This window comes from Mustela erminea, chromosome 3 (assembly GCF_009829155.1).
Source record: "Mustela erminea isolate mMusErm1 chromosome 3, mMusErm1.Pri, whole genome shotgun sequence".
In the NCBI taxonomy this organism is placed as follows: Eukaryota; Metazoa; Chordata; class Mammalia; order Carnivora; family Mustelidae; genus Mustela; species Mustela erminea.
Genome location: NC_045616.1, coordinates 7,367,795 through 7,393,954, shown reverse-complemented (window position 1 = coordinate 7,393,954; position 26,160 = coordinate 7,367,795). Strand labels below are relative to the sequence as shown.

The following is a 26,160-nucleotide window of genomic DNA, read 5'->3' as shown; positions in this document are numbered from 1 at the left end:
TTCAGTGATATATATCTGTAATTCTCCTGTTTGGTGGGGGCCTTTGTCTCATTTGGGGGTCAAGGTAATACTGTCTTCACAGAATGAGTTTAGAAGTTTTCCTTCCATGTCTAGTTTTTGGAACATTTTCAGACGAATAGGTATTAATTCTTTTTCAAAAGCTTGGTATAATTCCTCTGGGAAGTCATTTGTCCCTGGACTCTTGTTTGTTGGGAGATTTTTATTGATTACTGATTCTATTTCTTTGCAGGCTATGCGTCTGATTTTCTATTTCTTCCTGTTTAAATTTTGTAGTTTGTATCTAAGACTGTATCCAATTCTTGGAGACTGCCTATTTTTTTTTCAATCAGAAAGGATAACTGTATTTACTCATTAAATAGCATTTAAGTTTTCTACAATAAAACTTGAAAATACCCAGCATGCATGTTTATTCTAGTGCAATGGATTCAAGACCAAGTATACATGTTACAAGCATCAAGGCCGGATTACAAATTATCATAGTCATCATCGTCATCATCATCATCATCATCATCATCTTCTCGTTTTCTTTTCATTGCATTTGATGATTCATTGGCAGTATTTTGTGATGACACCATGTTAGTGGTAATAAGAATGTTTTGGACCCAATTAATGATGGATTAATCAGAACATTCTGAACTGCAGATGTTGCAGGAATTGATGCTTTTGCAGTTGGGGACTGTGAAGTGGGCATCTGTACTGTAAACCTTTGCCCTATGAGGGACATTGGAGTCCCTACTTTAGTTGACACAGACATGGTCTGTGGGGTTGGTGTGCCAAGAGTGGGAGTACTTGGTCTGCTAGTAAATGAACCAACACTTAACCGTGGAACTGTTATTCTTCCCACAGAGGTAGATGCCTTTTTTTGTAAAGACTTAAGTATATAGTTTGGACCAGTCAAGCAGTATCTATCAGGTGGCAACCTGGGGCCTGAATATGGCTTGATTAATGGCAAAGGAGTTTGATTTCTTTGCCTTGCAATATCTAATAAAAAATCTCTTGGGGGCGGAGAGGTAAAAGACTGATCAGCATGACACTGGATGGCCAATTGCAGATCATCTGCATCAACAGTAGCTTTCTTAGCATGGCTGGAATAAATTTTTGCATCATCTAGAATTGTGGTCATATAACGGAAGGCAAACTCCAACATCTGATTTATAACTCTTGGCTCAGTTTCTGTAATCCCCATATCCTTCAGGATTTGTGCCATCATCTGTGCATCTTTCGGCATGCTCTTGGGAGAAGCCATCTTGCCAGACTCCATGATATCCGTTGATCAGACTTCTCGAGCTAAATCACCCACATTAATGTATTTCAGTCCTGATCTTGATGCAAGTTCTTTGCCTAGCATGGATTTCCCAACCCCTGGTGTACCGGTGAGCAGGATGTTCGGAAGCAACATGGTCCTCACCGTGCTGGCTCCGGGCCAAGACTGCCTAATTTTTTGATATGATTGCTCATAATATTCTCTTATAATTGTTTGTGTTTGTGTGGGTTATGATTTCTCTTCTTTCATTTATGATTTTATTTCTTGGGTCCTTTCTCTTTGATAAATCTGGTTAGAGGCTTATTAATCTTGTTAATTCTTTCAGAGATCCAACTAATTTAATTTAAATAAAAGAAATGAGGAAAAAACAAAACAAAGAACCAGCTCCTAGTTTTATTGTTCCATTCTGTTTTTTTTTTATTTCTATATCATTAATTTCTCCTTTAATCTTTTCTAACAACGTATTTTTGCCCCAGGGGTACAGGTCTGTGAATCATCAGGCTTACACATTTCACAGCACTCACCATAGCAAATACCCTCCCCAATGTCCATAACCCAATGACCCTATACCTACTCTCCCACTCCCCACCAGCAACCCTCTGTTTTGTGAGATTAAGAGTCTCTTATGGTTTGTCTCCCTCCTGATCCCATCTTGTTTCATTTTTTCCTTCCCTACCTACCACAATCCCCCATCCTCTGAAGTTCCTCATGTCAGAGAGAACATATGACAATTGTCTTTCTCTGATTGACTTATTTCAGTCAGTATAATACCCACTAGTTCCATCCATCTTGCAAATGGCAAGATTTAATTTATTTTGATGGCAGCATAGTATTCCCTTATCTATCTATCTATCTATCTATCTATCTATCTATCTATATCTTCTTCTTTATCCACTCATCAGTTGATGGACATCTAGGTTCTTTCCGTTGTTTGGCTATTGTGGACATTACTGCCATAAACATTTTGGTGAACATCCCCCTTCTGATCACTACATTTGTGTCTTTAGGGTAAATAACCAGAAGTGCAATTGCTGGGTCATAGGGTAGCTCTATTTTCAACTTTTTGAGGAACCTCCATTCTGTTTTCCAGAATGGCTGCACCAGCTTGCATTCCTACCAACAGTGTAGGAGAGTTCCCCTTTCTCTGCATTTTCACCAACATCTGTCATTACCTGACTTGTTGATTTTAGCCTTCTGTCTGGCGTGAGGTGGTGTCTCATTGTGGTTTTGATTTGTATTTCCCTGATGCTGAGTGATGTGCAGCATTTTTTCATGTGTCTGTTGGCCATCTGGATGTCTTCTTTGAAGAAATGTCTGTTCATGTCTTCTACTCATGTTTAAATTGAATTATTTGTTTTTTGGGTGTTGAGTTTTATAAGTTCCTTATATATTTTCAATACTAATCCTTTATCAGTTGTGTCATTTTCAAATATTTTATCTTACTCTGTAGATCACCTTTTTTAGGATTTATTTATTTACTTACTTATTTTTAATTTTTAATTTTTTATAAACATACACTTTTATCCCCAGGGGTACAGGTCTGTGAATCACCAGGTTTACACACTTCACAGCACTCACCAAAGCACATACCCTCCCCAATGTTCATAACCCCATCCCCCTTCTCCCAACCCTCCTCCCCCCAGCAACCCTCAGTTTGTTTTGTGAGATTAAGAGTCACTTATGGTTTGTCTCCCTCCCAATCCCATCTTGTTTCATTGATTCTTCTCCTACCCACTTAAGCCCCCATGTTGCATCACCACTTCCTCATATCAGGGAGATCATATGATAGTTGTCTTTCTCTGCTTGACTTATTTCGCTAAGCATGATACACTCTAGTTCCATCCATGTTGTCGCAAATGGCAAGATTTCATTTCTTTTGATGGCTGCATAGTATTCCATTGTGTATATATACCATTTCTTCTTTATCCATTCATCTGTGGATGTACATCTAGGTTCTTTCCATAGTTTGGCTATTGTGGACATTGCTGCTATAAACATTTGGGTGCACGTGCCAGTTTGGATCACTACGTTTGTATCTTTAGGGTAAATACCCAGTAGTGCAATTGCTGGGTCATAGGGTAGTTCTATTTTCAACATTTTGAGGAACCTCCATGCTGTTTTCCAGAGTGGTTGCACCAGCTTGCGTTCCCACCAACAGTGTAGGAAGGTTCCCCTTTCTCCGCATCCTCGCCAGCATCTGTCATTTCCTGACTTGTTTATTTTAGCCATTCTGACTGGTGTGATGTGATATCTCATTATGGTTTTGATTTGTATTTCCCTGATGCCGAGTGATATGGAGCACTTTTTCATGTGTCTATTGACCATCTGGATGTCTTCTTTGCAGAAATGTCTGTTCATGTCCTCTGTCCATTTCTTGATTGGATTATTTGTTCTTTGGGTGTTAGTTTGCTAAGTTCTTTATACATTTTAGACACCAGTCCTTTATCTGATATGTCGTTTGCAAATATCTTCTCCCATTCTGTCAGTTGCCTTTTGATTTTGTTAACTGTTTCCTTTGCTGTGCAAAAGCTTTTGATCTTGATGAAATCCCAATAGTTAATTTTTGCCCTTGCTTCCCTTGCCTTTGGCGATGTTCCTAGGAAGATGTTGCTACGGCTGAGGTCAAAGAGGTTGCTGCCTATGATCTCCTCAAGGATTTTGATGGATTTCCTTTTGCACATTGAGGTCCTTCATCCATTTTGAGTCCATTTTCGTGTGTGGTCCTAAGGAAATGGTCCCAATTTCATTTTTCTGCATGTGGCTGTCCAATTTTCCCAGCACCATTTATTGAAGAGGCTGTCTTTTTTCCATTGGACATTCTTTCCTGCTTTGTTGAAGATTAGTTGACCATAGACTTGAGGGTCTATTTCTGGGCTCTCTATTATGTTCCATTGATCTATTGTCTGTTTTTGTGCCAGTACCATGCTGTCTTGATGATGACAGCTTTGTAATAGAGCTTGAAGTCCGGAATTGTGATGCCACCAACGTTGGCTTTCTTTTCAATATCCCTTTGCTATTTGAGGTCTTCTCTGGTTCCATATAAATTTTGGAATTATTTGTTCCATTTCTTTGAAAAAGATGGATGGTACTTTGATAGGAATTGCATTAAATGTGTAGATTGCTTTAGGTAGCATAGACATTTTCACAATATTTTTTCTTCCAATCCAGGAGCATGGAAAATTTTTCCGTTTCTTTGTGTCTTCCTCAATTTCTTTCATGAGTACTTTATACTTTTCTGAGTATAGATTCTGTGCCTCTTTGGTTAGGTTTATTCCTAGGTATCTTATGGTTTTGGGTGCAATTGTAAATGGGATACACTCCTTAATTTCTCCTTCTTCTGTCTTGTTGTTGGTGTAGAGAAATGCAACTAATTTCTGTTCATTGATCTTATATCCTGACATTTTACTGAATTCCTGTACAAGTTCTAGCAGTTTTGGAGTGGAGTCTTTTGGGTTTTCCACATATAGTATCATATCATCTCCAAAGAGTGATAGTTTGACTTCTTCTTTGCCGATTTGGATGCCTTTAATTTCCTTTTGTTGTCTGATTGCTGAGGCTAAAACTTCTAATCCTATGTTTGAATAGCAGTGGTGATAATGGACATCCCTGCGTGTTCCTGACCTTAGCAGAAAAGCTTTAGTTTTTCTCCATTGAGAATGATATTTGCGGTGGGTTTTTCATAGATGGCTTTGATGATATTGAGGTATGTGCCCTCTATCCCTACACTTTGAAGAGTTTTGATCAGGAAGGGGTGCTGTACTTTGTCAAATGCTTTTTCAGCATCTATTGAGAGTATCATATGGTTCTTGTTCTTTCTTTTATTGATGTGTTGTATCACATTGACTGATTTGCAGATGCTGAATCAACCTTGCAGCCCTGGAATAAATCCCACTTGGTCGTGGTGAATAATCCTTTTAATGTACTGTTGAATCCTATTGGCTAGTATTTTGGTGAGAATTTTCACATCTGTGTTCATCAAGGATATCGGTATATAGCTCTCTTTTTTGATGGGATCCTTGTCTGGTTTGGGGATCAAGGTGATTCTGGCCTCATAAAAGGAGTTTGGAAGTTTTCCTTCCATTTTTATTTTTTGGAACATTTTCAGGAGAATAGGAATTAGTTCTTCTTTAAATGTTTGGTAGAATTCCCCTGGGAAGCCGTCTGGCCCTGGGCTTTTGTTTGTTTGGAGATTTTTAATGACTGTTTCAATCTCCTTACTGGTTATGGGTCTGTTCAGGCTTTCTACTTCTTCCTGGTTCAGTTGTGGTAGTTTATATGTTTCTAGAAATGCATCCATTTCTTCCAGATTGTCAAATTTGTTGGCGTAGAGTTGCTCATAGTATGTTCTTATAATAGTTTGTATTTCTTTGGTGTTAGTTGTGATCTCTCCTCTTTCATTCATGATTTTATTTATTTGGGTCCTTTCTCTTTTCTTTTTGATAAGTCTGGCCAGGGGTTTATCAATTTTATTAATTCTTTCAAAGAACCAGCTCCTAGTTTCGTTGATTTGCTCTATTCTTTTTTTGGTTTCTATTTCATTGATTTCTGCTGAGATCTTTATGATTTCTCTTCTCCTGCTGGGCTTTGGGTTTCTTTATTGTTCTTTCTCCAGCTCCTTTAGGTGTAGGGTTATGTTGTGTACCTGAGACCTTTTTTTTTCTTTAGAAAGGCTTGTACTGCTATGTATTTTCCACTCAGGACTGCCTTTGTTGTGTCCCACAGATTTTGAACCGTTGTACTTTCATTATCATTTGTTTCCATGATTTTTTTTCAATTCTTCTTTAATTTCCCGGTTGACCCATTCATTCTTTAGAAGGATGCTGTTTAGTCTCCATGTATTTGGGTTCTTTCGAAACTTCCTCTTGTGGTTGAGTTCTTGCTTCAGAGCATTGTGGTCTGAAAATATGCAGGGAATGATCCCAATCTTTTGATACTGGTTGAGTCCTGATTTAGGACCAAGGATGTGATCTATTCTGGAGAATGTTCCATGTGCACTAGAGAAGAATGTGTATTCTTTTGCTTTGGCATAAAATGTTCTGAATATATCTGTGATGTCCATCTGGTCCAGTGTGTTGTTTGAGGCCTTTATTTCCTTGCTGATCTTTTGCTTGGATGATCTGTCCATTTCAGTGAGGGGAGTTTTAAAGTCCCCTAGTATTATTGTATTATTGTTGATGGGTTTCTTTGATTTTGTTATTAATTGGTTTATATAGTTGGCTGCTCCCACGTTGGGGGCTTAGATATTTAAAATTGTTAGATCTTCTTGTTGGACAAATCCTTTGAGTATGATACAGTGTCCTTCCTCATCTCTTATTATAGTCTTTGGCTTAAAATTTAATTGATCTGATATAAGGATTGCCATTCCTGCTTTCTTTGATGTCCATTAGCATGGTAAATTCTTTTCCACCCCCTCACTTTAAATCTGGAGGTGTCTTCGGGCTTAAAATGAGTTTCTTGGAGGCAATATATAGATGGGTCTTGTTTTTTTATCCATTCTGATACCCTGTGTCTTTTGGTTGGTGCATTTAGCCCATTAACATTCAGGGTAACTATTGAGAGATATGAATTTAGTGCCATTGTATTGCCTGTAAGGTGAATGTTACTGTATATGGTCTCTGTTCCTTTCTGATCTACTACTTGTAGGCTCTCTATTTGCTTAGAGGACCCCTTTCAAGATTTCCTGTAGAGCTGGTTTGGTGTTTGCAAATTCTTTCAGTTTTTGTTTGTCCTGGAAGCTTTTAATCACTCCTTCTATTTTCAATGATAGCCTAGCTGGATATAGTATTCTTGGCTGCATGTTTTCTCGTTTAGTGCTTTGAAAATATCATGCCAGCTCTTTCTGGCCTGGCAGGTCTCTGTGGATAAGTCAGTTGCCAATCTAATATTTTTCCATTGTATGTTACAGACTTCTTTTCCCGGGCTGCTTTCAGGGTTTTCTCTTTTTCACTAAGACTTGTAATTTTTATTATTAGGTGACTGGGTGTGGGCCTATTCTTATTGATTTTGAGGGGCGTTCTCTGAATCTCCTGAATTTTGATGCTCATTCCCTTTTCCATATTGGGGAAATTCTCCCCAATAATTCTCTCCAGTATACCTTCTGCTCCCCTCTCTCTTTCTTCTTCTTCTGGAATCCCAATTATTCTAATGTTGTTTCTTCTCATGGTGTCACTTATCTCTCGAATTCTCCCCTCGTGGTCCAGTAGCTGTTTGTCCCTCTTTTGCTCAGCTTCTTTTTTCTCTGTCATTTGGTCTTCTATATCACTAATTCTTTCTCCTGCCTCATATATCCTAGCAGTGAGAGCCTCCATTTTTGATTGCACCTCATTAATAGCTTTTTTAATTTCAACTTGGTTAGATTTTAGTTCTTTTATTTCTCCAGAAAGGGCTTTTATATCTCCCGAGAGGATTTCTCTAATATCTTCCCTTCCTTTTTCGAGCCCGGCTAGAACCTTGAGAATTGTCATTCTGAACTCTAGATCTGACATATTACCAATGTCTGTATTGATTACGTCCCTAGCCTTCGGTACTGCCTCTTGTTCTTTTTTTTTTTTTGTGTGTGTGTGTGTGTGTTGAATTTTTCCGTCTTCTCATTTTGTCCAGATAAGAGAAGGAGCAAGTAAAATACTAAAAGGGTGGCAACAACGCCAGGAAAATATGCTTTAACCAAATTGGAAGATATCTCAAATCGTGACAGGGGAGAAAGGTGATAAAAAGAGGTTCAAAAATAAAGATATAAAAAAAAAAAAAGAAAGAAAAGAAAAGAGTTAAAAAAAAGAAAATTAATAAAGAAAAAATATATATATTAGATAAACTAGTTAAAAAAGAAAAGGGTAAAAGTTAAACAAAAATTTTAGCAGAAGAGAAAAAAAAATGAAAAAGAAAAAAATTAAATTAACTACAAAACTAAAAAAATCACAGGGAGAAAGCCATGAGTTCCGTGCTTTGCTTTCTCCTCCTCTGGAATTCTGCTGCTCTCCTTGGTATTGAAACCGCACTCCTTGGTAGGTGAACTTGGTCTTGGCTGGATTTCTTGTTGATCTTCTGGGGGAGGGGCCTGGTGTAGTGATTCTCAAGTGTCTTTGCCCCAGGCGGAATTGCACCACCCTTACCAGGGGCTGAGTAATCCGCTCGGGTTTGCTTTCAGGGGCTTTTGTTCCCTGAGCGCTTTCCGTAGAGTTCCGGAGGATGGGAATACAAATGGCGGCCTCCTGGTGTCCGGCCTGGAGGAGCCGAGAACCTGGGGCCCCACTCCTCAGTGCGCCCTCAGAGAACAGGCCCAGTTACTCCCAACTGCCTGACCTCTGGCCGCGCTCTGAGCTCACCAAGCCTGTGACCGGTTCAAGGTAACCCTGAGCTGTGATCTTACTGTCGGCTCTGTCTCTGTAGCCGGTTTTCCCGTTCCAATACCCGCAAGCTCTTCGACACTCAGATACCCCATATCCTTCTGTGACCCTGTGGGACCTGAGGCCACGCTGACCCCGCGTGGGCTTTGCCCCGGTTTAGCCTCTGGAGTGATGTCCCTCAGTGGAACAGACTTTTAAAAGTCCTGATTTTGTGCTCCGTTGCTCTGCCGCTTGCCGGGAGCCAGCCCCTCCCCCCGGGGTCTATCTTCCCGTAGCTTTGTATTTACTTCTCTTCTGGTCCTACCTTTCAGAAAGTGGTTGTTTTTCTGTTTCCAGAATTGCTGTTCTTCTTCTCTTCGATCTGTCAATGGGTTTTCAGGTGTTTGCAAACTTTAGATAAGATATCTAGCTGATCCCCTACTAGCTGAAGTAATCTCAGCCTGCTACTTCTCCACCATCGTGACTCCTCCACTCTGTAGATCACCTTTTACTTCTGTTGTTTCCCTCATTGTGTAAAAGCTTTTAATTTTGATGAAGTTACAATAGTTTATTTTTGCTTTTGTTTCCCTTCCTCAGGAGACATACCTAGAAATAATTTGCTATGACAACTGTCAGAAAAGTTACTGCCTGTGGTCTCTTCTAGAGTTTTTAGGTTTCAGGACTCACATTTAGGTCTTTAATCCATTTTGCAATTTGTTTTTTTGTGTATGATATAAGAGACTGGTAAGTTTACTCTTTTGGATGTTGTTGCCCAGTTTCCCAAAACCATTTGTTGAGACTATTTTTTTCTCATTGGATATTCTTCCCTGATTTTGTGAGAATAATCGACCATATAATTGAAGACTTATTTCTGGATTCTCTGTTCTATTGCATTGATCTATGTGTCTATTTTTGTGCCAAAACCTTTTTACTTGGATTACTGAAGCTCTATGATACAACAAAGTCCAGAATTGTGATGCCTCCAGGTTTGCTTTGCTGTTTCAAGATTGTTTTGGTAATTCAGGGTCTTTGCAGTTCCATTTAAATTTTGAAATTGTTCTAGTTCTGTGAAAAATGTTGTTGTTATTTTGATAGGGGTTAATTAATTCTGTAGATTGCTTTGTGCAGTATAGACACTTTAACAATATTTTTTCTTGTAATCCATGAGGATGGGATGTCTTTTCATTTTCTTGTGTCCTCTTCAATTTATTTCATCAGTATTTTATATTTTTCAGAGTACAAATCTTTTACCTCTCTGGTCAGGTTTATTCCTAGGTATCTTATTTTCAGTGCAATCTTATTTCAGTGCAATTGTAAATGAGATTGATTCTGCCGTTTCATTATCAATTTATAGAAATGCAACCAATTTCTGTGCATTGATTTTGTATCCTGTAACTTTAATGACTTTGTTCATTTGTTCTACCAGATTTTTGGATGAGTCTTTCAGGTTTTCTATGTAGAGCATCGTATTATCTGCAAGTAGTGAATGTTTTACTTCTTCCTTACTGATTTGCATGCACTTTATCTCTTTTTGTCTGATTATTGCAGCTAAGACTTCCAATACCATGTTGAATAAGAGGAGAGATTGACCATCCTTCAGTTTATGGTTATAAAACAATATTAATATTGAAATTATATTTAATTAAATCATTTTATATAAATACATTTATAAATAAGTAAATGAATAAATAAGTCAGTCCCATATATGAAATGGGTGCATTGAACATGACATTTTATTTTTTAAAAATAGTGAGTTATGAGAAATTATTAACATATTGTTGTTTTACAGAATCTGTTAAATTTATCTAGTATATACTGAGGGTCACTATCAAGGTTATTAATGGTAAATTACAAAATTATTCAATATTCTTCTTATAAATTGGTATTTTTGCATATTTTGTGTTTTGTGACAACCCTCATTCTCAATTGTTAGATAAAAAGCAAATCATCTTAATACCTCAGAAATAGACTTGAACACTGATAGGACAAATTCAACAACTAAAGGGAAGGAAGAAGCCACCTTTAAAAAGATAGGAAGTGCAAAGATGTAGTTTAGGGGAGAAACAAATTATGGGTGCTGTGGAAGGGAGGGAGCCCTGGTCATAGACAAGGGCAAGAGAGAGAGAGGATCACATAGAGGAACCTACAAGAAGAATGTTTCCCCAAAGTCATTGGCTTGGAAAATGGGAGTACCTGAATATCATAGGTTTTGCAACCAGTAAGGCTTAAAGCCTGGAGTTTTAAAGGCTAAGTCTAGGCTGGAATAGAGACTGGCAGACACTGTGCTGCTCCAGAAGAGAAGTCAGGCATGTAACTGCGAGCAGACAGCAAGTAACAGCAAATAAATGGAAGCAGCAAACTGGAGAACACCTAGGGCACACAGGTGGGAGATTATTTGCTCCTCTCCTAGCACTTCCCTGAGAAGCAGCATTCATGGACATACCCTTCTGGAAAAAATGGAGCATGACAGTGCCATTTCTGTCCCCTGCACCTCAACATAAATACAGATCTATCTGTGGGAAGCAGAGCAGTCTTAATGCAGGCTGCTTAACTTGCTTACCACAAGACCAATACAGTTGTACTCTGGTGAAACTGCAGTCCACTTGCCTCAGTTCCGGTACAGTGGGCCCTTCCCAAGAAGACCAGCAAAACCCCTCCCTTACACTATGTCTCCTAACTAGAGAGTTTTGCAGGGCCTCACTTCCAGTGGAGGCAGTGTGAAGTCTCATTACACAAACAGACTAGAGCACACCTAGTTAAAACTCACCATATTCAAGTCAGGGACCAAACACTGTCCACAACAGGCAAGGAGAGCCTCTACAAGCAATTGGCCTATAGGACAGAGCAGCCAAGAACAGAATAGCAGAGCATACACTGTACACACCAGAGACATTTCCTGAAGTTCCAGATGCTACATGACCTCTTCATCTCTAGTTCATTATTTTCAGGAACAGGAGACATAACTGGCTTTTCTAACAAACAAAAGAAGACAGAACCTTAGACAAAATGCAAAGACAGAAGGATTTATCCCAAAAGAAAAAAACATGTGAGGACTTATCCAGAGATCTAAGTAAAATAGATATAAGCAACATGCCTGATAAAGGATCCAAGGCAATGATCATACAGATACACACTGAGTTGAGAAAACAATAGTAGACATCAGTGAGACCCTTACCACAGAGACAGAGGTCATAAAAGGAATCAATCAGAGAAGATGAGCACAATAAATTAGATTAAAAACAAACCTGATTCAATGATCAGCAGCTTAGAGGAAGCAGAGGAATAAATTAATGGCCTCTAAGACAAAGTAGTGGAAAACGATGAAACTGAACAAAAGAGAGGAGGAAGAATTATGCAGAAGGAGAATAGACTTAGGGAACTCAGTGACTCTATCAAACATATTATTTGTCTTATAGGAGTCCCAGAAAAAAAGAGAAAAAAGGTGACAACCTGGGTGGTTCAGTTGGTTAAGCAACTGCTTTCAGCTCAGGTCATGATCCCAGAGTCCTGGGATTGAGCTCCACATCAGGTTCCTTGCTCAGCAAGGAGACTACTTCTCCCTTTGCCCCTCCCCCAGCTCATGCTTTTTATCTCACTCTCTTTCAAATAAATAAATAAAGTCTTACGAAAGAAAAAGAGAGAGAGAAGAGGACAAAGAAAGTTTATTTGTGGAAATAATAGTTGAAAACTTTCCTAATCTGGGGAAGGAAACAGATGTCCAGATCCAGGAGGAACAGAGAACTCCCTTCAAAATCAACAAAAGCAGCAGAACAATACTAGGACATACTGTAATTAAATTTGCAAAATATAACAATAAAGATAAAAAATCTTAAAAAAAAAGACAGAAGAAGTCCTTAGTTTGCAAGGGAAGACCCATAAGTCTAGCTTTATATTTCTCAACAGAAACTTGGCAAGACATAAGTGAATGCCATGATATATTCAATGTGCTAAATGGGAAAAATATGCAGCCAAGAATATTCTGTACAACAAAGCTATTATTCAGATGGAAGAGGAGATAGTTTCCCAAACAAATATGAAAGGAGCTCATAAACACTAAACCAGTCCTACAAGAAATATTACAGAAGATGCTTTGAGTGGAAAGGAAAGATCAGAAATGACAATATAAAGACAGGAAACAGAAGCAGTGAAAATAAATGTTTATGTAAAAATCAGCCAAGGAACTTACACCAAAAAAACCCAGATATAAAATATAATAACATATATGTCAAATGTGTGGGGGATATAAGAAAAGAATGGATTCAAACTTGAATGACAATCAGCTAAATATAGACTGCTATTTGCAGAAAAGTTTGTATACAAATGTAATACCAACCATATATCAAAGACAACTAATGAACATGCAAAGGATGAAGAGAAATAAATCCAAATATATCACTAAAGAACATTAGCAAAGCCTAAAAAATAGAAAAACAAGAAATGATCAGAGAAAGTTTCTAGAAACAACCACAAAACAATAAGTACATATCACTAATTACTTTGAATGCAAATGGACTAAATGCTTCATCAAAAGACATAGGTTTTGGAATATTGAAAAAGAACAAAATGACAAAAACAACAACAACAAAAAAACAAGCCCCATCCCTTTCCACTGTACCCAGGGAGGTGTCCTTATGGCATTGGTTGTGTTCCCACCATAACTTACAAGGAAATTTTCACAAAGTCCAGAGCCCATGATGTCTGAAAATAAATGAAGAAGATGTCCTCAAATTCCTTGTAATGGGAACCCTTTTATGTGGCACCAACCCTGATTTCCAAATGCAACAGCATATCCACAAAAAGAAAAGTGATGACACCTACATCATGAATCTGAGGAGAACATGGAAGAGGCTGATGCTGGCAGCTCATGCCTATTTTGCCATTGAAAACCCAGCTGATGTCAGTGTCTTAACATCCAGGAATACTGGCCAGTGAGCTAAGCTGAAATTTGCTGCTGCTACCAGAGCCACTTATATTTCTAATGGCTTCACTCTTGGAACTTTCACTAACCAGATCCAGGCAGCCTTCTGAGAGCTGAGACCTCTGGTGGTTATAGATCCCAGGGCTGACCACCAATCCCCTCACAAAAGTACCTTATGTTAGCTGCCCTGTGTAACACAGACTCTCCTCTGTGCTATGTGGACATTGCCATCCCTTACAACAACAATGGAGCTCACTTGGTGGGTTGATGTGGGGGATGTTGGCCCTGGGGATGTTCTACACATGTGTGGCATCATTTCCCATGAACACCATGGATGCTGGTGCCTGATATCTACTTCTACAGAGATTCTGAAAAGGTTGAAAAGAAAGATCAGGCCACTGCTGAAAATACTGTGACCAAGGAGGAATTTCAGGGTTAAACACACTGCTCCACTTGCTGAGTTCATCATTACTCATCCTGAGGTCCCAAACTGGTCTGAAGGCATGCAGGTGCCCACTGTTCCTGTTCAGCAGTTCCCTACTGAAGACTAGAGCACTCAGCCTGCCACTGAAGACTGGTGTGCACCTCCCACTGCTCAGGCCACTGAATGGGTATGAACACTTTGTGGTTTTAAGCTGCTCCTCCACAAAGCCAAAATTGAAATAAGGTTGACAGAAAATAGTTTCTAAAAGTGGGGAAAAAAAACAAAACAAAATACCTATTTATATGCTGCCTTAGACTCATCTTAGGTACTCATCTTAGACCTAAAGATACCTGGAAATTGAAAGTGAGGGTACTCATCTTAGAACTAAAGATACCTGGAAATTGAAAGTGAGGGGTTGAAGAAACATTTATCATGCAAATGCATGTCAGAAGAAAGCCAGAGTAGCAATATTTACACTGAACAAACTATACTTTAAAATGAAGACTAACTTTTTGAGGAACATCCAGACTGTTTTCCACAATGGCAGCATCAGATTGCATTCCCACCAACAGTGAGAGAAGGTTCCTTTTTCTTGACATCTTCACTAACACCTTTTGTTTCTTGTGTTGTTAATTTTAGCCATTCTGACTAGTGTGAGGTGATATTTCACTGTAGTATTTATTTGCTTTTTGCTAAAGATGAGTGATGTTCAGCATCTTCTCATGTGTCTGTTGACCATCTACATGTCTTCTTTGGAAAAATTTCTGTTCATATCTTCTGCCCATTTGTAATTAGATTAGTATTTTTATTTTGTTTTTGAGTCTTATAAGTTATTCATATATTTTAAATATTAATCCTTTATCGAATATGTCATTTGCAAATATCTTCTACAATTGTATATATGGCTTTAAGTTTTCTAACCTCTTTGAAATTTTCCATAGCAGCTTCTTTCTAGGTATGTCTCCTGAGGCAAGGGAAATGGAAACAAAAATAAACTTTAAACAATGGATATGAACAAATAAATAATATCTAAAATTACTACTTGTGTATTTCAGATTAACAACAAAAATATAAATTACTTTACCACTTATAGATGCTATTAACCTGAATCTTTATATTTGTATTTAATTTGAAATAGTTAATCTTGTTACTTCAGTATCTACCTCTGTAATGATTGTCTTTAAGAATTAAGACTTTCTTATGATAGCTTTAAAGGATTTATATCTTAAATTACATATATAATTATTCTTTCTTTGAACTTACCTTACTTTTTTTATTGTCATGACATGTTTGGGAAGAAAATTTCTTTATTTTCTTTACTTTATTGTCATGACATGCTTGGGAAGAAAATTTCATTACTCAATTCTGAAATTTGCTTTTATTTGGCAAATTTACTTTATTTTAGCAAATTACACAGAAACATGACATTAATGCTTCCTGAACATATATTTACATATATTCACATATCTTCTTTCCTGATTTTGTCATTCAGCTTGAGGACATCAATAATAATATGAGATGTCACATGCTTAAATGGTGGACTTCCTTGTAGTTTTATCAATGTATTTTATCCTTTTCCCTTTTTTCTCAACTTGTGATAGAAAAAAAAATCTTGTTTTTTTTTTTTTTTTTTTAATCCTTCAGGTAAAGATGTTTCATCTACTTCTAATCAGGTAATAAAAAAGAAATTCATGTGATAAACATCAAAATATAGATGATTTAATTTAAGGATAGCTGCAGGATTTCTTTTAATTTCTGAATGAGCTTATCAAAGTATTTTATGCTTTAAATAATTTTCTTTATAATTTTAATGGAGAAATAGAGAAAATATTTTTTTTTATTTTTTATTTCTTTTTATTTCCAGCATAACAGTATTCATTATTTTTGCACCACACCCCGTGCTCCATGCAATCCGTGCCCTCTATAATACCCACCACCTGGTACCCCAACCTCCCACCCCCCGTCCCTTCAAAACCCTCAGATTGTTTTTCAGAGTCCATAGTCTCTCATGGTTCACCTCCTCCCCTTCCAATTTCCCCCAACTCCCTTCTCCACTCTAAGTCCCCATGTCCTCCATGCTATTTGTTATGCTCCACAAATAAGTGAAACCATATGATAATTGACTCTCTCTGCTTGACTTATTTCACTCAGCATAATCTCTTCCAGTCCCGTCCATGTTGCTACAAAAATTGGGTATTCATCCTTTCTGATGGAGGCATAATACTCTATCCCCAGGGGTACAGGTCTGTGAATCACCAGGTTTACACACTTCACAGCACTCACCAAAGCACATACCCTCCCCAATGTCCATAATCCCACCCCCTTCTCCCAAGCCCCCTCCCCCCAGCAACCCTCAGTTTGTTTTGTGAGATTAAAAGTCACTTATGGTTTGTCTCCCTCCCAATCCCATCTTGTTTCATTTATTCTTCTCCTACCCACTTAAGCCCCCATGTTGCATCACCACTTCCTCATATCAGGGAGATCATATGATAGTTGTCTTTCTCTGCTTGACTTATTTCGCTAAGCATGATACACTCTAGTTCCATCCATGTTGTCGCAAATGGCAAGATTTCATTTCTTTTGATGGCTGCATAGTATTCCATCGTGTATATATACCACATCTTCTTGATCCATTCATCTGTTGATGGACATCTAGGTTCTTTCCATAGTTTGGCTATTGTGGACATTGCTGCTATAAACATTCGGGTGCATGTGCCCCTTTGGATCACTACGTTTGTATCCTTAGGGTAAATACCCAATAGTGCAATTGCTGGGTCATAGGGCAGTTCTATTTTCAACATTTTGAGGAACCTCCATGCTGTTTTCCAGAGTGGCTGCACCAGCTTGCATTCCCACCAACAGTGTAGGAGGGTTCCCCTTTCTCCGCATCCTCGCCAGCATCTGTCATTTCCTGACTTGTTTATTTTAGCCATTCTGACTGGTGTGAGGTGATATCTCATTGTGGTTTTGATTTGTATTTCCCTGATGCCGAGTGATATGGAGCACTTTTTCATGTGTCTGTTGGCCATCTGGATGTCTTCTTTGCAGAAATGTCTGTTCATGTCCTCTGCCCATATCTTGATTGGATTATTTGTTCTTTGGGTGTTGAGTTTGCTAAGTTCTTTATAGATTCTGGACACTAGTCCTTTATCTGATATGTCGTTTGCAAATATCTTCTCCCATTCTGTCAGTTGTCTTTTGATTTTGTTAACTGTTTCCTTTGCTGTGCAAAAGCTTTTGATCTTGATGAAATCCCAATAGTTCATTTTTGCCCTTGCTTCCCTTGCCTTTTGCGTTGTTCCTAGGAAGATGTTGCTGCGGTTGAGGTCAAAGAGGTTGCTGCCTGTGTTCTCCTCAAGGATTTTGATGGATTCCTTTCTCACATTGAGGTCCTTCATCCATTTTGAGTCTATTTTCGTGTGTGGTGTAAGGAAATGGTCCAATTTCATTTTTCTGCATGTGGCTGTCCAATTTTCCCAGCACCATTTATTGAAGAGGCTGTCTTTTTTCCATTGGACATTCTTTCCTGCTTTGTCGAAGATTAGTTGACCATAGAGTTGAGGGTCTATTTCTGGGCTCTCTATTCTGTTCCATTGATCTATGTGTCTGTTTTTGTGCCAGTACCATGCTGTCTTGATGACGACAGCTTTGTAATAGAGCTTGAAGTCTGGAATTGTGATGCCACCAACGTTGGCTTTCTTTTTCAATATCCCTTTGGCTATTCGAGGTCTTTTCTGGTTCCATATAAATTTTAGCATTATTTGTTCCATTTATTTGAAAAAGATGGATGGTACTTTGATAGGAATTGCATTAAATGTGTAGATTGCTTTAGGTAGCATAGACATTTTCACAATATTTATTCTTCCAAACCAGGAGCATGGAACATTTTTCCATTTCTTTGTGTCTTCCTCAATTTCTTTCATGAGTACTTTATAGTTTTCTGAGTATAGATTCTGTGTCTCTTTGGTTAGGTTTATTCCTAGGTATCTTATGGTTTTGGGTGCAATTGTAAATGGGATTGACTCCTTAATTTCTCTTTCTTCTGTCTTGCTGTTGGTATAGAGAAATGCAACTGATTTCTGTGCATTGATTTTATATCCTGACACTTTACTGAATTCCTGTATAAGTTCTAGCAGTTTTGGAGTGGAGTCTTTTGGGTTTTCCACATATAGTATCATATCATCTGCAAAGAGTGGTAATTTGACTTCTTCTTTGCCGATTTGGATGCCTTTAATTTCCTTTTGTTGTCTGATTGCTGAGGCTAGGACCTCTAGTACTATGTTGAATAGCAGTGGTGATAATGGACATCCCTGCCGTTTTCCTGACCTTAGCGGAAAAGCTTTCAGTTTTTCTCCATTGAGAATGATATTTGCGGTGGGTTTTTCATAGATGGCTTTGATGATATTGAGGTATGTGCCCTCTATCCCTACACTTTGAAGAGTTTTGATCAGGAAGGGATGCTGTACTTTGTCAAATGCTTTTTCAGCATCTATTGAGAGTATCATATGGTTCTTGCTCTTTCTTTTATTGATGTGTTGTATCACATTGACTGATTTGCGGATGTTGAACCAACCTTGCAGCCCTGGAATAAATCCCACTTGGTCGTGGTGAATAATCTTTTTAATGTACTGTTGAATCCTATTGGCTAGTATTCTGGTGAGAATTTTCACATCTGTGTTTATCAAGGATATTGGTCTATAGCTCTCTTTTTTGATGGGATCCTTGTCTGGTTTTGGGATCAAGGTGATGCTGGCCTCATAAAATGAGTTTGGAAGTTTTCCTTCCATTTCTATTTTTTGGAACAGTTCCAGGAGAATAGGAATTAGTTCTTCTTTAAATGTTTGGTAGAATTCCCCCGGGAAGCCGTCTGGCCCTGGGCTTTTGTTTGTTTGGAGATTTTTAATGACTGTTTCAATCTCCTTACTGCTTATGGGTCTGTTCAGGCTTTCTATTTCTTCCTGGTTCAGTTGTGGCAGTTTATATGTTTCTAGGAATGCATCCATTTCTTCCAGATTGTCAAATTTATTGGCATAGAGTTGCTCATAGTATGTTCTTATAATAGTTTGTATTTCTTTGGTGTTAGTTGTGATCTCTCCTCTTTCATTCATGATTTTATTTATTTGGGTCCTTTCTCTTTTCTTTTTGATAAGTCGGGCCAGGGGGTTATCAATTTTATTAATTCTTTCAAAGAACCAGCTCCTAGTTTCGTTGATTTGTTCTATTGTTTTTTTGGTTTCTATTTCATTGATTTCTGCTCTGACCTTTATGATTTCTCTTCTCCTGCTGGGCTTAGGGTTTCTTTCTTGTTCTTTCTCCAGCTCGTTTAGGTGTAGGGTTAGGTTGTGTACCTGAGACCTTTTTTGTTTCTTGAGAAAGGCTTGTACTGCTATATATTTTCCTCTCAGGACTGCCTTTGTTTTGTCCCACAGATTTTGAACCGTTGTATTTTCATTATCATTTTTTTCCATGATTTTTTTCAATTCTTCTTTAATTTCCCGGTTGACCCATTCATTCTTTAGAAGGATGCTGTTTAGTCTCCATGTATTTGGGTTCTTTCCAAACTTCCTTTTGTGGTTGAGTTCTAGCTTTAGAGCATTGTGGTCTGAAAATATGCAGGGAATGATCCCAATCTTTTGATACCGGTTGAGTCCTGATTTAGGACCGAGGATGTGATCTATTCTGGAGAATGTTCCATGTGCACTAGAGAAGAATGTGTATTCTGTTGCTTTGGGATGAAATATTCTGAATATATCTGTGATGTCCATCTGGTCCAGTGTGTCGTTTAAGGCCTTTATTTCCTTGCTGATCTTTTGCTTGGATGATCTGTCCATTTCAGTGAGGGGAGTGTTAAATCCCCTACTATTATTGTATTATTGTTGATGTGTTTCTTTGATTTTGTTATTAATTGGTTTATATAGTTGGCTGCTCCCACGTTGGGGGCATAGATATTTAAAATTGTTAAATCTTCTTGTTGGACAGACCCTTTGAGTATGATATAGTGTCCTTCCTCATCTCTTATTATAGTCTTTGGCTTAAAATCTAATTGATCTGATATAAGGATTGCCACTCCTGCTTTCTTCTGATGTCCATTAGCATGGTAAATTCTTTTCCACCCCCTCACTTTAAATCTGGAGGTGTCTTCGGGCTTAAAATGAGTTTCTTGGAGGCAACATATAGATGGGTTTTGTTTTTTTATCCATTCTGATACCCTGTGTCTTTTGACAGGGGCATTTAGCCCATTAACATTCAGGGTAACTATTGAGAGATATGAATTTAGTGCCATTGTATTGCCTGTAAGTTGACTGTTACTGTATATGGTCTCTGTTCCTTTCTGATCTACCACTTGTAGGCTCTCTCTTTGCTTAGAGGACCCCTTTCAATATTTCCTGTAGAGCTGGTTTGGTATTTGCAAATTCTTTCAGTCTTTGTTTGTCCTGGAAGCTTTTAATCTCTCCTTCTATTTTCAATGATAGCCTAGCTGGATATAGTATTCTTGGCTGCATGTTTTTCTCGTTTAGTGCTCTGAAAATATCATGCCAGCTCTTTCTGGCCTGCCAGGTCTCTGTGGATAAGTCAGCTGCCAATCTAATATTTTTACCATTGTATGTTACAGACTTCTTTTCCCGGGCTGCTTTCAGGATTTTCTCTTTGTCACTGAGACTTGTAAATTTTACTATTAGGTGACGGGGTGTGGGCCTATTCCTATTGATTTTGAGGGGCATTCTCTGAACCTCCTGAATTTTGATGCTCGTTCCCTTTGCCATATTGGGGAAATTCTCCCCAATAATTCTCTCCAGTATACCTTCTGCTCCCCTCTCTCTTTCTTCTTCTTCTGGAATCCCAATTATTCTAATGTTGTTTCGTCTTATGGTGTCACTTATCTCTCGAATTCTCCCCTCGTGGTCCAGTAGCTGTTTGTCCCTCTTTTGCTCAGCTTCTTTATTCTCTGTCATTTGGTCTTCTATATCACTAATTCTTTCTTCTGCCTCATTTATCCTAGCAGTGAGAGCCTCCATTTTTGATTGCACTTCATTAATAGCTTTTTTTATTTCAACTTGGTTAGATTTTAGTTCTTTTATTTCTCCCGAAAGGGCTTTTATATCTCTCGAGAGGGTTTCTCTAATATCTTCCATGCCTTTTTCGAGCCCGGCTAGAACCTTGAGAATTGTCATTCTGAACTCTAGATCTGACATATTACCAATGTCTGTATTGATTAGGTCCCTAGCCTTCGGTACTGCCTCTTGTTCTTTTTTTTGTGTTGAATTTTTCCGTCTTGTCATTTTGTCCAGATAAGAGTATATGAAGGGGCAAGTAAAATACTAAAAGGGTGGCAACAACCCCAGGAAAAAATGCTTTAACCAAATTAGAAGAGATCCAAAATCGTGAGTGGGGAGAAAGGGGATAAAAAGAGGTTCAAAAAGGAAGAAAGAAAAAAAAAGAAAAAAGAAAAAAAAAAGAAAAAAGAAAAGAAAAGAATTAAAAAAAAAAGGAAAACACCTAAGAAAAATGTAAAAAAGAAAATATATATATGTTAGATAAACTAGTAAAAAATCGTTAAAAAAGAAAAAGGTAACAGTTAAAAAAAAAAAATTTTACCCGAAGGCGAGAAAAAAAAAAATCAAAAAATGAAAAAGAAAAAAATTAAATTATCTGCAAGACTAAAAAAAAAATCACAGGGAAAAAGCCATGAGTTCCGTGTTTGGCTTTCTCCTCCTCTGGAATTCTGCTGCTCTCCTTGGTATTGAAACCGCACTCCTTGGTAGGTGAACTTGGTTTCGGCTGGATTTCTTGTTGATCTTCTGGGGGAGGGGCCTGTTGTAGTGATTCTCAAGTGTCTTTGTCCCAGGCGGAATTACACCGCCCTTACCCGGGCCGGGGTGAGTAAATCACTCGGGTTTGCTTTCAGGAGCTTTTGTTCCCTGAGCGCTTTCCGTAGAGTTCCGGAGGACGGGAATACAAATGGCGGCCTCCTGGTCTCCGGCCTGGAGGAGCCGAGAGCCCAGGGCCGCACTCCTCAGTGCGCCCTCAGAAAACAGCGCCCAGTTACTCCCGTCTGCCTGACCTCCGGCCGCGCTCCGAGCTCACCGAGCCTGCGACCAGTTCAAGGTAACACCGAGCTGTGAGCTTACTGTCAGCTCTGTCTCTGTAGCCGGCTTTCCCGTTCCAATACCCGCAAGGTCTGCGACACTCAGACACCCCCGATCCTTCTGTGACCCTGCGGGACCTGAGGCCACGCTGAACCCGCGTGGGCTTCGCCCCGGTTTAGCCTCCGGAGCGATGTCCCTCAGCGGAACAGACTTTTAAAAGTCCTGATTTTGTGCACCGTTGCTCCGCCGCTTGCCGGGAGCCGGCCCCTCCCCCCGGGGTCTATCTTCCCGTCGCTTTGGATTCACTTCTCCGCCGGTCCTACCTTTCAGAAAGTGGTCGTTTTTCTGTTTCCAGAATTGCTGTTCTTCTTCTCTTCGATCTGCCGATGGATTTTCAGGTGTTTGCAATCTTTAGATAAGCTATCTAGCTGATCTCCGGCTAGCTGAAGCAGTCTCAGCCTGCTACTTCTCCGCCATCTTGACTCCTCCCCGAGAAAATATTTTTTAAAAAACAGTATTTTAACTGATTTTAGTGACGAGTAAATTCTTATTGTTGACCCAATTCTACTGAAGTATATTATTTTAATTTTCAAAACTATCATAACAAAAATAAAATTAAATAAATTTACATGTATAATTTGATGACCATATAACCACATTAATTCTTTTCAGTTTTCCATGTTGCCTTCTAATTTTTAAGCCCAGGAATTATCATTTATATTTACAAATATGGTGGAAATTAACAGACATAAAAATGTTTATTCCTGGGGTGCCTGGGTGGCTCAGTGGGTTAAAGCCACTGCCTTCAGCTGAGGTCATGATCCTAGGGTCCTGGGATTGAGCCCCACATCCGGCTCTCTGCTCAGCAGGGAGCCTGCTTTCCTCCCTCTCTCTCTGCCTGCCTCTCTGCCTACTTGAGATCTCTGTCAAATAAATAAATAAAATATTTAAAAAAATATTTATTCCTTTTAATAGTACATCACAAGCATTTTATTGATTTAATTACAGTAGAGTATCTAAATGTTTTCATTTTTCTTTATGGTCAGTGCAGCTGAGAATATTTAAGCTCAAAATTTTAATTTTAATTTGTCTTATAAAGCTTTATTTTTATGTAGTTTGATTAGTTACTTATTTGAGGTATGATTATTGCATATATTATGTCTGAATACGTGTGACTTAATGTAAACAACTACTGTTTTTTTAGGTATTCAGAAGGATAATAATATCCTTGTTTTCTCTTCTATTATTTGAAGTGAAATGAAAGCATAATGAATAGTAGCTTGGAGCACAGTACATATTTGCTAAAATGAAGTCTGTAAGATATCAGGATTTGGAGAAAGGGTTTTAGACACTCGATGTGTGAAATCACTGTCAGACAAGAGAGGAGGAGCAGTCACTTAATTCAAATTTGATGGATGGTCCTAGATCCTTGATTTATTATTATTAATATTATTTTTGTGTTTGGTAGGAAAATGAGAATGGTTCTGAGGAACTGTGCTACTCCATCATTAGTCACAGATCTTGTCGGAGGCCCTCCCTGAGCGCCAATGATGATGGTTATGAGAATATTGACTCTACCACAAAAAGAGTGAAACCATTTAGAAATGGGTCAGAAACAGAATATGCCCTTGTTAAGATGACTTGTGTTATTAGGCCTTCTTCCTGTACCCTCGAACATGATTATGAACTTGTGCTTCCCCACTAGAAATCTCATGCTTCACCATTTTACACTAATAAAGATGATACAAAATACTGACCTCCAGGGTATTGCTTCTGCATCTTTGGAACATGACATCTCTGTGGTTTTGGTTAAGTCGTATAAATTGACAAAAATACATAGAGTATTCTATATCTTTTTGTTTATAAGGTTTAAAGACATGGAGATGGTGGAACCTTCCTAGGTGATGTACATCTATAGTTATATGACCTAATATCCAATTCCAAAACAGTTCCCCAAATTTCAAATGCCAAATATTTCCACTCATAATTTTCCATTTCACTTTTTTTTTTTATTTCCAGCATAACAGTATTCATTATTTTTGCACCACACCCCGTGCTCCATGCAATCCGTGCCCTCTACAATACCCACCACCTGGTACCCCAACCTCCCACCCCCCCGTCCCTTCAAAACCCTCAGATTGTTTTTCAGAGTCCATAGTCTCTCATGGTTCACCTCCCCTTCCAATTTCCCCCAACTCCCTTCTCCACTTTGAGGTGTAATCTACTCAATAAACTTTTAAAATATAAAACAATTGTTAACCTGATATTTACTGAATTTTTTTTTTTATGTATTAGTAATTCTTGTTTGCAAATTGTGGTAAGAGTTCTAAGAATCAATAGGTTTTGATACTGACCTTCCTGAGAGGGGATGTTAAATGTCATTAAAAAATTTAAAAAAATGTGCCAAATTTAGTTACCCACTATTTTTTTCTCCAATGGTGACTCAGAGGATTCTGTTAAAAGATTAGTAAAAACAAGCAAACAAATTTAAAAAAAGTAAACTTTGTGCATACAACTTTGTTTACAACATAACTAGTTAATTTAATTTATTACTAGTTAGCACTGCTGAAGGATTGTCAAGTGTGTTGGTCTTAAAATCAGGCATATTGGAAGTTCTGGGAAGATGGCAGTGTAGGAAGATCCTGAGATCCCCTCACTCCACAAATACACTGAAATAATAGACACATTAGTGTAACTAATTCTGAAAAGGACCTGGAATCTGGAAAAACGGATTTTTCCATAGTTACTTATCAAGAAAAGCTCATATCAGAAAAGGTAGGAAGGGCAGATATGTTGGGAAATAAGTACCTGGCGAGACTAACCACAAAGAGGGTACCAAAAGTATGGTCAAACTGTAAGGGCCTACTTAGCCAGAGGGAGCCATTTTGTTGTTTATGTAATAAACTTAGATTGACCCTGCCCCTCGCAGGGGAACTTACTTAAAAGCAAGTCTGGGAAACCAGTCCCAAGTAGCAAAGTCCAGATACAAGGGCGGGTCAGGCCAGGTGGAGACATCCAATCAGTGGGGTGTGCATACTGTCTCCCTAGCTACCAAGGAGAGTGGGCACCACCTTTTGGGCACCAATTCTGACCAAGGTGATAGGCTAATTCAAATATCTACTAGGGTAAATTGAAATTCAATTGGCCACCCATGTGTGAACTAGCATGACTGTGAAGTTTTCTCTGTGTATTGCAACCTCATTGACCACCTGTGTGCGGCCAGTCTCAACCACATGGCCTTTGCTCTATAAAAGTTAGTCTGTGAGGCTGGGAGGGATTGCCTCTTTGTAAGAGATGGTCCCAGCGGTCAGTTTGATTCTTGATGCTTGTTGCAAAATAAAGCTTTGCTTAACCTTCACTTTGTATCTGTCTCACTCCTTTGATTATGGACCTAACAAGTCAAGCAGATAAGACTTCCACACCAGGCACTCCAGGTATGGGGGACCTACACTAAGACCAGCCCCCATGATATTGGGCCTTAATTACAAGTGGGACATAAATTTGTGAGCTTCTGCAATCCGTGGTCCTTAACTCCAGGAACTTAAAAAAACAGTGGACTTAGCTCTAGGAGATCTGGAGGAAAATAGAAAAGTAAGGCTCCAACCTTAAATAACCCTGCTGAGCTAGAGCATGGAAGCAGCAGGTAGAAAAGTTCCTGGAATACACAAGAGGAGATTTATTTACTAATCTCCAGTAAATAAATACTTCTCAAAGAACAAAAAGGCATCATATTATAGATAGCCAGACATTTCTGAGGATCAGTGGGAATGCTCTCCACCTACCTTGCTAACACCATGCACCTTACCCACATTCTCCCCTGTAGATGCACTCCATTCAACCCACCCCACTCTGTAGGCCTTCCTCCAAAGTGACTACTGCCACAACATACCCTGGAAGCAACCCCAACAGGGACCAGCACCATTTGGAAGGGACTCCTGCTCTGGGGAGAGGAAAAGATAATCAGACCAGTGCACCAGCAGTCCAAGCAGCTGAATCTTATAGGTGGCAGCACAGAGAGAGCATACTACTAATCAGTACAATTGCAGCCCTGGTGGGCGAACTGGGGGCAGGCATCTGGTCTGACTGGTACCACCCAGCAATGAAAGACTTTCAGGGCACAATAT

At 38.7% G+C, this 26,160-nt stretch overlaps 1 protein-coding gene and 1 pseudogene across 1 annotated transcript; one reads left to right on the top strand and one right to left on the bottom strand.

Annotated features, from left to right (window-relative positions):
• Window positions 1-484: 484 nt before the first annotated feature.
• On the bottom strand, window positions 485-1,433 carry LOC116585854 (annotated as a pseudogene).
• Window positions 1,434-13,344: 11,911 nt separating this feature from the next.
• GCSAML (germinal center associated signaling and motility like) lies at window positions 13,345-23,741 on the top strand. The gene is made up of 3 exons (XM_032335035.1): window positions 13,345-13,531; window positions 15,594-15,622; window positions 23,505-23,741. Exons 1-3 carry the CDS (start codon window positions 13,345-13,347, stop codon window positions 23,739-23,741), a joined length of 453 nt encoding a protein of 150 aa, XP_032190926.1.
• Window positions 23,742-26,160: the final 2,419 nt, after the last annotated feature.